The sequence below is a fragment of the Gymnogyps californianus genome, chromosome 16 (genome assembly GCF_018139145.2).
Source record: "Gymnogyps californianus isolate 813 chromosome 16, ASM1813914v2, whole genome shotgun sequence".
Classification (NCBI taxonomy): Eukaryota; Metazoa; Chordata; class Aves; order Accipitriformes; family Cathartidae; genus Gymnogyps; species Gymnogyps californianus.
The window spans coordinates 6,218,737-6,228,814 of NC_059486.1; the positions used below are offsets into that span (position 1 = coordinate 6,218,737).

General features: G+C 48.1%; 1 protein-coding gene across 3 annotated transcripts in view; it reads right to left on the reverse strand.

The window, feature by feature from the left end:
- Window positions 1-7,414, reverse strand: part of DGCR2 (DiGeorge syndrome critical region gene 2) — a 45,910-nt gene extending 38,496 nt beyond the window's left edge. For all 3 annotated transcript variants that reach the window (XM_050906592.1, XM_050906593.1, XM_050906591.1), the window contains exon 1: window positions 7,237-7,414. In XM_050906592.1, the coding sequence (XP_050762549.1) occupies window positions 7,237-7,315 (79 nt within the window). In that variant the 5' untranslated portion in view covers window positions 7,316-7,414. The remainder of the gene's footprint in view (window positions 1-7,236) is intronic.
- Between the last annotated feature and the right edge of the window lie 2,664 nt (window positions 7,415-10,078).

Genomic DNA, 10,078 nt, shown 5'->3' on the forward strand with positions numbered 1-10,078 from the left:
CTGCTGTGGTATTGCCCACTCTGCAATGCAGATTTGAGTGTCAAAACACAAACCAATGGAGGCTTCAGCACTTCAAGGTGACATCTGAAGCTCCCTCAAGACAACACAGTTGCAGCCAGCCCAGAACACCGAGCATTGTTCTACCAGAAACGGCACTTATTCTCATTTTTCTACTAGCTTTGGTTCCCAAATAATTTCACTGGGTACCCCAAGTAACTGGTCTCATAGTGGGAAAGGTACAAGGAAGCACAGCAGAGGACGTATATGAAAGAGAAGGCAACACATGAAAAAAAGTTACACAAATGAAAATGTGACAAAGAAAAATCAGTAAGTTAAAGGACAAAAGAGGAGGGAATGTCCCAAGAGCAGCCACTGAAAACTAATTCTGCATTTCCACCCACCAAGCTGGCTGACAATTGTCAAGCGCTAATCAATAAACAGAACAGAAGCTAAATATAATGGTTAGATCAACCAATTTTAGTTTTAATTAACTAGGAAGATGAATGTATTTTGTTTAGCTATAGTTAATGAGGCAACTATCAATTTCCATTAAACTTAAAATTGTATTTCTAAATAATCTAAATGGTAGGCATCAAACACTAATAATAACTTCCTTAGAGCTCCATATAGCAAATACCATTAAAATGCTGTTCATCAAACGCAGAATTAGCAGGCTGACCCTTTAATACTAAGACAAAATTAAAAGTTTCACAGGAAACCACAAGATGCCAGAGGATTTCAGTCTGGGGAATGCAGATTAAAGGTTAATCCCAAACTCACGTTTTTAAGCAACTCGGTTGCTAGAGTTCTGCTACAGCTAATCAATGACTTCACCAAATGAGCTGTGATTTCTCCTCAACTCAACAGGTTCTCTACAAAACCATCACTGGAAGTACAATGCAAAGGTGTGAGCCTGCCATGCAAGGATCTTGAACAGTACATAAACCCTTCCAGAGAGTGGAAAGCCAGGAAGCAACAGGCACTGCCAGGCACCCACTGCACTTATCGGTGCTGAAAAACTGGTGGGTCCTGGCACCTGAACAGTCTTGGGAAACTGTCAATCTGTTCTTTAAAACTGTAGCATAAGAGGGACACGTGCATGACACTGTATTTAGACAGGAATAATAAACTGCAACTGCAGCACAAGCAACATGCTGGCAACTACACCTAGCAAAAGAACCTGGTGTTTGGAGTCTGTATCACAGGAAATCATTAAAAATGAGCTAGACAAATATCCTTCAGGAATTGCCTGGGTTTACCAGATTTTGTTTTGGGACAGGAAGATGGACGACCCAATCTCATAGTACCCCTTCTAGCCATAACTTTCTATCAGTCTACACAACATAAAAGATTAGCAAGCCTTTTTCCATCACAGGTTAGCCCTTGAGATCACACAGGCAAAGATCAGCAGAGCCTCCCATCAATCCTGCCATTAGCCACGATCTGTTTCGTTTTTATCTCAAGGACTTCCTTGTTCTGGCTATCAGTACAAGAACCCCTCACACGCTTACTTCATTTTAAAATACAAAACAAACTCAAGCACCCCCGTTAACCCCGGAAGGGCAGGAGCAGTGATGCCACTGAGCTGTTTCCAGGCTCTGCTCTGGCCACGCTTCAGGTACCAGAAGTTCCATTCGGGGTACGCAGGCTCTGCACGGTGCAATGCGTGCGAGTGCAACAGGAAGTTCTGCTAATCACAGAAGAAGTTATTTATATGCATCCCATAAGATGAAACAAGACCTTACAAAAGTTGCAAGAAATCACCACGTAAAAACCCAGAGACCCAGGCATTACTCAAAGATGGACCGTAGAGATAGTTACAACTCTTGCATTACAATTCAACATCAAAACCAGCCCTAACAAAGCTAATTCCAGGGGATGGAATAATTCATTGAAGTCTTGGCTGGTTTTCTGATGTTCACTGGGGGATTTTACATCTTTCATACTTTGTATCTAAAATTCTTCTCTCTTCAAGCTAGCTGTGCCTTTCCCCCTAACTACAGAGAAAGAACAAGCACTTCCACAGCTGCCTCCTCCCACTACACAGAGAGGCTGCAGCAGTGCTCTCTTCTCCATCACTTCTGTTGTTCTGGCCTCATCTTCCTCTACTCCCAAACATACCGTGGGGACATAGAAGTCGCATGTTTGCAAACCCCCAAGTGCCCCTTCTGTTTTATTACTTCTCAGAACCAGAGCAATGCATGCAAACAGCCCTCTGCCTACTGACTCCTTTCTTCTCCTTTACTTTGTAGCCACAGCTAGTAGCAAACCCACTCACACCTAAAAAATTTTGCCTTATAATTAACGTCAGGAATTACCAGTCTTAAAGTATCAGACCTGCTAATAAGGTCTGATACCTTGTGTCTTGTCTCTCTGTTACACTGATAGCAGCCGCAAGAAAGCCTTTTCAAATCCATCAGCCTCGCTTTGCAGCTCCTAACAACAGCAAACAGCAAAGCACAGGAACATGAGGAAGAGAGCACACTAATATGTAACAGTAGGAAGACAAAAAAAACCCTTAAAGCCAGTAGATTAACAAGTAAGGGAATGAGGGGGGGAACATAACACTGGCCAGCCCTACTTTCAGCAAAACTAACTGAGGAGGTGTGATAAAAACCCTTCTGCCCCTCACACCTAGAAGCCCTCACTTGGGAATTCAGCTAAATAGAAAGACAGAGACTGTAGCTAGCAACGACATGGAACCGAATAAATATTACTCACCACAGCTCTCGCTAAGGTAGAGATAGTGAACAAAAAGGAAAATAAGGGCTTCTATTTGCGTACCAACAAACTCCCTTTAGAGCAGAGGAACGCTGGGCCCAGGTCACATTTTATGACTGACACATTTGGGTCTCCAATTGAATTAACCAATACAATTCAACTAGCCAAAACCAGACATATTCAGTCACAGCACACAAGTGCATCACCTTGAAACGATGTTGATTGTGGGTTTGTTTAGACTTCTTCTCCAAGGAGCTCTGCCTTGCATTTAAGACCTACAACTTTTGACAAAGTGACAAGAAAGAGTTGGCGATTTAAACACACTTATTAACTGTATTATGTCAAGATACCAATGCCCCACCGGTAAGAGCATAACCACCAGCTGCATACAAGCAAGCACCAAAGCATATGAACAGTTCAAACTTTCAGCTAAAGTTGTGGGGCTTTTTAATTAGACCACTTGTGCTGGCAAGTCTTTCTAAGCACTGCCAACTAGGTAAGTTGTGCAAAATTTTTAAAAACAGAACTTGGGTAATAAAATTACTTCCTCTAGCTAGCTTTGAAGTGGAGGAAAAAAGCTGCAAGATCGAGAACTCAATTGGCTTTTAGCTGCCTGGCAAATGCTCTAATAAGAAAGCCCGATGACCTACATTCACAAGGCTCTGTACTAAACCACTATTACAAAATCCAATATAAAGCCTGACCGTGTTTAAGTGTTTTCCATTAGCAAGCAGCAGTATCTTGTTAGAGAAATATGAAAACATGTTATTGTCTTTAGTGATGCTGATCTTAATTAATCCTCTAAACACTATTCTGAAACATGTCATCCTGATCGTTCCAGACTGTTTAAGTTCCCAATGTTACATAAAGACACCGAAACCTTTGCTTTTCCATTGTGCAATGGGATGTTAACAGAAACAGGAACTTCTTACATATTCTCAAACTGTGCTGCAAAACTGAATTAATAACAATTTACATCTCTGATGCTCTTTTGACAACCAACTGCACTAGCGTTCAGAAACTCGGTCTAAATCCAAGCTAGGACCAGTACAGTTTATTGTGACTCAGTTAACACACCACTGAAATATTTCTTCACATAAAGACAACAGCTCTCAGCCAGCTAGTCAGATAACCTGAAGCAGATGTTTTGAGTTGTCCCGGAAGAGATATTATTAAGCCAAACCCTACTGTGGTAAATATTCCCCAAAACAAGTGTCTGAACACCAGATATAATCAATTCAGTAAGTGTTTAAAGGAAATATTACGTTAGTTATTCACTGTACACCCATATATTTGGAAAAGTCCGATACATTCAGCTTCAGTTCACATTAGCAGCTTCCAAACACATAACAAGTAACACAACTCAAGGAGAAGTGCCCTACTTTAAAAAAAAAAAAAGAACTCTTTCAACAATACATTATAAAGCAGGCAACTAGTCAGAACAAGCAGCTTATGGTCAAAACAGTTAGAAAGGGAAAGAGGGAAACACTGGGACAAAAAAAATCCAAGTGGAGATTCTCAAAGGCACAAAATTACCATTAAAAGTCCACAGGCTCAGAAAAAATCTAACTGCCCATGGTACCTTCAGGAACCCAAGTCTCCACAGCTAGGGCTGATGTCATGGTACGTTGGATGTACCTGACACTGTTAGTGATGGCAGTAGTATAAAACAGACTCGTGTAACCAAGACGGAAAAATCAGGAAAAAAAGGAAATTTCGATTAATTTCTCTCCTAATTTACTAAAACCCATCTCACCCTAAATGCAGAAAAAATAGGTCCAGGTAAAATCACTGGCTTTCAGATTGCCTGAAAAGATACTACAGTTGAGGAGGTTTAAAAGAAGGTTTTATTTATCTGAAGAGCACAGCAAGAACATGGATACAAAGCTAGTGTCAAATTAACATGGAAGTACAAAGAGGTGCCTGATTCGCTGGGACTGAATTGTGAAGGGACTACACATTCATCTCAGAGTACATAAAACCTCCCATCACTCTGCAGCACTCATTTGATAGCTCCAAGTACAGATTTAAGCTAAGCAAGCTGCAGGCATCTTTTCTAAACCACTAAGACCGTTGCTACAATACACAGGTTTAAAGAAGCAAGAAGAAAAACAAACACCACTAGGAAAATAAATTCTAAGTCCAAACACCCTTCTCTTTCTGAGGAAATCCATGCACCTCCCCAAAAAAGACAAGGAATACTTCTTCACCATTGATTAAAATAATAAATTTGGTTCTGTACATCCTCTGTACTTGCATGAACCAGATTTTCCCTATTTGCACCTTTCATTTCAGGATCAACCCATATACTATTTAATCTACTAAACGGGTGATCTATATGAGACAGTAGATTCAAGATACTAAATGAAGCAAGCTAAAAAGCAAACGACATTGGCAAAAAGATGCGAGGCCACCCTGAAGTGATGGGCTCTCTTCTGAGGAGGAAGGAGAGGCATCACCATGGACAGCTCAACCACCACACTCATCTGGAGCCTTCAAGTAAACAGGATGGATGACTGCGTTCCAAATGGAATTCAGAAATTCCTCATACAGCAAGGAATTCCAGCTGCAACACTACATCCAGTTGGATTACTTCACATTAGGTTCAGGAAAACATATGGTTCGAGCAAAATTCAAGGAATGCATATGGAGTTGCCATAGAGGAATTCTAACGCTACAGGTTTCAAAGCCAGTGGTGTATAACCTGAGCAGATGAGAGTTAGGGTTTATTCACAAGAAGGATGCTTCTGCCAGTGTGGCTACAGCACCACAAATCTCTAAAGCAGATACATTAGAGTGCCAGTGAAAAAAATTCATTTGCCTTAAAGAAGCAAACCTCAGTGAAAAACTTGTCTTCATCCGTCAAGCATCAGCTGCTGACAGAGATTTGATATCAAACTGGAGCAACAAATGTTCTGACACAATATGGAAAATGCCATTTTCTAATTTCTAGGAGGCTACAACGCTCAACACCAACAGCATTCAGGGTCAAATCCACCCACCTGTAAAAGTACACACACAGCTACGAATCTCTGCCGAACCTTTTCAACCAGCAATTCAGCCATCTGTAGCACTTAGTGCCAACTACAAAGGAAGTTGCTTGAAATCAGTTTTACATAGTATCTTCTCCCACATAAAAGCCTCTAGCTGTAATAATACTAGGTTAGCAACTCCATGGTGGTTTGGGTTTTTTTTGGCTACTTAAGAGTATATCATAAGCCCTATATATATACACTGCACTGCCAAAAAAACAAGCTAAAACAAAACATGGCACACACAGAGCAGTTTCAACATCTAAGTTAGTTATTTCAATGAGACTGCCTACACTGACCCAATTGTGTTTCAGCTGTACCGGGAACTTGCTTAAACGCAGTTCACTAATACTGTTATGCTTTATTAGTCTGGGTCATAAAAGTTATTTTGAAGAGAAAGAACAAGGGGACTTCAAAGTACACCATCGTTCTTACTCTCCTATTTACAAAGGAGTATCACCCAGGAGCAGTCACACGGTGCGATGGGAGGACCGTTTCCAAACCTGCAAAGCCACTCCAGGCAGCCTCATGCTTTGGCTATTGATGCTCTTTGGCAAGAGCAGCCCCAGATACGTGAGGGCTCTGCCAAGCTCCAAGCGAGTTCAACACCCAAAAAGAAACCCCAACTGGGCGACATACCTAGAAAAGCTGTAGTTTTCACCAGCAAACACCAACCATTTCTCCAAAGTCAATCATCTTAACATTTTAAAGCACCATGCCTAGCAGCTACCACACAAACTCCATTGATACATTATTTCCCTAAAAGAGGCAAAAACAGAACTAGGAAGATGACATACAAACTGAGATGCAACAGGGTTTTTTCTCTTTCTGGCATGATCAAATGGCACTTTGAAAGCGAGTTTTCTGTCTTGTTTTGTTGGCACCCAAGGCCCGCAACATAAAAGCGGGTAAGTAAGAAGCACCTGAAAACTTAGTCATGCCGCCACATTTCCACTGCTAATTACCTGTAGGGTTATGCAGTTTTCTACCCAAGCTTTCAAACTTTAAAATGAGTTTTTTTACCCTAACTCACAGTCCTCTCAAGACCCAGCCAGCCAGCACAGGGGACCGACGTTTCACCCCACGACTGAGCCAGGTCTCCTCTCTTTTTAAACGTATAAAGAAGTGCCAAAGACGCCGCCGGCTGAGCCCTAACCAACCCCCGAGCCCGAGACCGGCTTTGGGCCACGGCGACCCCAGAGCCGGACTCCTCCCGGTGCCCCGTCCCCGGCGGGAGAGGAACGGCACCGGCGCCCCTCCGCACCCGCCCGGCGCTGACCTCCCGGGGACGCCGCTCACCGGCAGCGAACCTGGCCGCCCTCCTGCGCCCGCGGGCGGCTCTCGCCCGGGCCCGCCGCTCGCTCTCCCGCCCCGGGGGAGTCCTGGCGTCCCCCGCGCCCGCACGGGTCTGGGCCCGGGACCCGCCCGCAGGCTGAGGAGGGAGGACCGGGAGGACCGGCACCCCCGGCCCCGCCGCCCCTACCTGGCCGCAGCGGCTCAGTGATGCTCAGCACCAGGAGGAAGAGGAGGAGGAAGGTGCCGCTGTCCGCCTTGGGCACCATTTATCCTCCGTTCATCCTCCCCCGGCGCAGCGCCACAAACCCGCGGGGAGGGACGCGAGGAGCGGCGGGAGGAGCAGAGGGAGGAGGGGCCGCCGCCGGGCCCGCGGGGGGCCCCCGTCCACACCGAGCTCTTCCCCTCCCCCGTCCGCCGCCGCCCCCGGGCGGGAGCCAGCGGCCCTGGCTGCGGCGGCGGCTGCGGCGGGAGCAGCGCGGGGGTCGGGCGGCGCCACGCTGCGGGCCGCTCGCCTGGCTCCGGCGACGCACAAGATGGCGGCCGCGCCTCCCCGCCGCCTTCCCCCCGCGCCGCCACGCCCCCCTCCCCACCGCACGCCGCCCGGCCAATCGACGGCGCGGGGGCGGGGCCGAGCGCCCGTATCTGCACACGCCCCGCCCACCTACGGCGACGGGAGGGGCCGAGCGACGCGGGGGGCCGGGGGGCGCCGGCGGCTGCGCCCGGGACGTGGCGCTCAACGGCGGCCTCCGCCCCCCGGGACGGCCTCCACCGGTCCCCTCTGCCCCCCCGGGATGGCCTTGCCCAGTCCCTTCCGTCCCCCCGGGGCGGCCATCGCCAGCCACCTCTGTCCCCCCAGAATGGCCTCCACGGGTGCCCTCACTCCCATCGGTCCCCTCTGTCCCCCGGCATGGCCACTGCCAGCCACCAGCATCCCCCTGGGATGGCCTCTACCAGTCCACTCCATCCTCACCAGGATGGCAACCCCGGTCCCTCCAACCCCCCAGGATGGCCTTGCCCAGTTCCCTCCGTCCCCCCGGGATGACTGCCACCAGTCCCCTCTGTCCGTGTCCCCAGCGGGGGTGGCGTTTCCTGCTCACCTCCATCACCACCAGACGGCCTTTCCCCATCCCCTCCATAACAGCCTCAACCAGCTTCCTCTGTCCCCCAGGATGGCCTTTCCCTGTCCCCTCCATCCCCGCTGCAACGGCCTTTCCCTGCCACTGCGAGGGCTTCCCAGCCCCGTCACCCTGCCTGTCCCCGCAGGGCAGGCACGAAGCGCTGGGGTTTCCCATCCCCAGTGGGCTCCGAGGTTGGCCATCATTTGCCTGCTTCGTTAATCTACTCCCGCCTGCCCACCACAGGGTGAGATGGTCCCTGTTCTCACATGTCTGTGGGGGTGACGCCAACAAGCAGCACCCAGTGCTGGGACGTCCCCGCAGCCAGGGCCCCGGTGCAGCAGCTCCCAGCACCGCAGCAGTGCTGGAGCCAGCCAGTGTTTCCATACCTCCTGGAAACACTGTTCCCAGGCCCAGCCAGAGAGGAAATGCATAAAGAAAACTAATTGTGCGGCTCATATCATTGTTAATGGCCTTGCAAATGACAGGTGCCTTTAGGAATTTGACCCTGGGTGTTGCTGCACGTTGGGCTGGGCAGGGTGGTGGCTGTCCCTGCCTGGGAGCCCAACCTGGGGAGGAGGCACCGGCCCCCGTGCCACAACTCTGCTGGTGCTGGGGGTCAGCCCAGGTAGCATTTGGGATCAAAAGGCAGTTTTACCTTCAACACCCACTTCCCAAATTAAGCTGGAATTTCCTCTGACAATTGGAAGCGAAGCAGCGGTGTTCGGGCAGCACCGGGGCACCGGCTCAGCCAGGGGCTGGGCACAGCGGCTGATCTGCAGTGGCTGCTGGGGTCAGCAGAGCACCAGCACTTTCCTCTGCAGGGAATTCCAGCTCTTCAGTAAAACCCTGTTCAGAGTCAAAGCCAAAACCTGGGAAGCTGCCTGAGAAGTTCTCATATTTTTTTTAACGTTTACAACAAAGTTTTTTCCACTTTTATGCTACAGTTTGAAGTTTTCAAATAAAACATTGAAATCCCAATAAGGACCATTTTGATTCAAACTTAGACACTCCCTGCTTCCTTGTTAATAACAATTACTCGCCATACCCATGTCGTGGTTTAACCCCAGTCAGCAACTAAGCCCCATGCAGCCGCTTCCCCCTCCCCCCTCCCAGTGGGGTGAGGAGGAGGAAAGGAAAAAAAAGTAAAACTTGTGGGTTGAGATAAGAACAGTTTAATAATTAAAGTAAAATATAATACTAACAATAGTAATAATGAAATATAATAATAATAATAATAGCAATGACGAGGAATATAACAAAAAAAAGGAAGGGGGAGGGGAAGAAAAAAAACCAGTGATGCACAATGCAATTGCTCACCACCTGCTGACCGATGCCCAGTTAGATCCCGAGCCACGATCCACGCCTCCCGGCCAACTCCCCCGTTTATATACTGGGCATGACGTTCCATGGTATGGAATACCCCTTTGGCTAGTTCAGGTCAGCTGCCCCGGCTGTGCTCCCTCCCAGCTTCTTGCACACCTGCTTGCTGGCAGAGCATGGGAAACTGAAAAGTCCTTGGCTTAAGATAAGCGCTACTTAGCAACAACTAAAACATCAGAGTGTTATCAACATCATTCTCACACTAAATCCAAAGCACAGCAGTGTACCAGCTACTAAAAAGAAAGTTAACTCTGTCCCAGCCGAAACCAGGACGACCCAGCAGCAAACCTCCCTCAGGGGTATTCCTGATGGATGTACAGATACTTCTGCTCTCACATTGCTTCTGCTTGCCCTCAGCCACCACCCGGGCCAGGCGCCGGCTGCCAACCTGCAGGCAGGGGGACGGGGGCTTCTGCAGGTTTTCTTGGGCACTTGCCGCTTCTGGCCCCGCAGGAGCTATTGCCATGGTCAGGTCAGCAGCACCGGGGAGATGCTTTTTCCAAACCTAAATGTGAAGGTGGAAATTGGTGC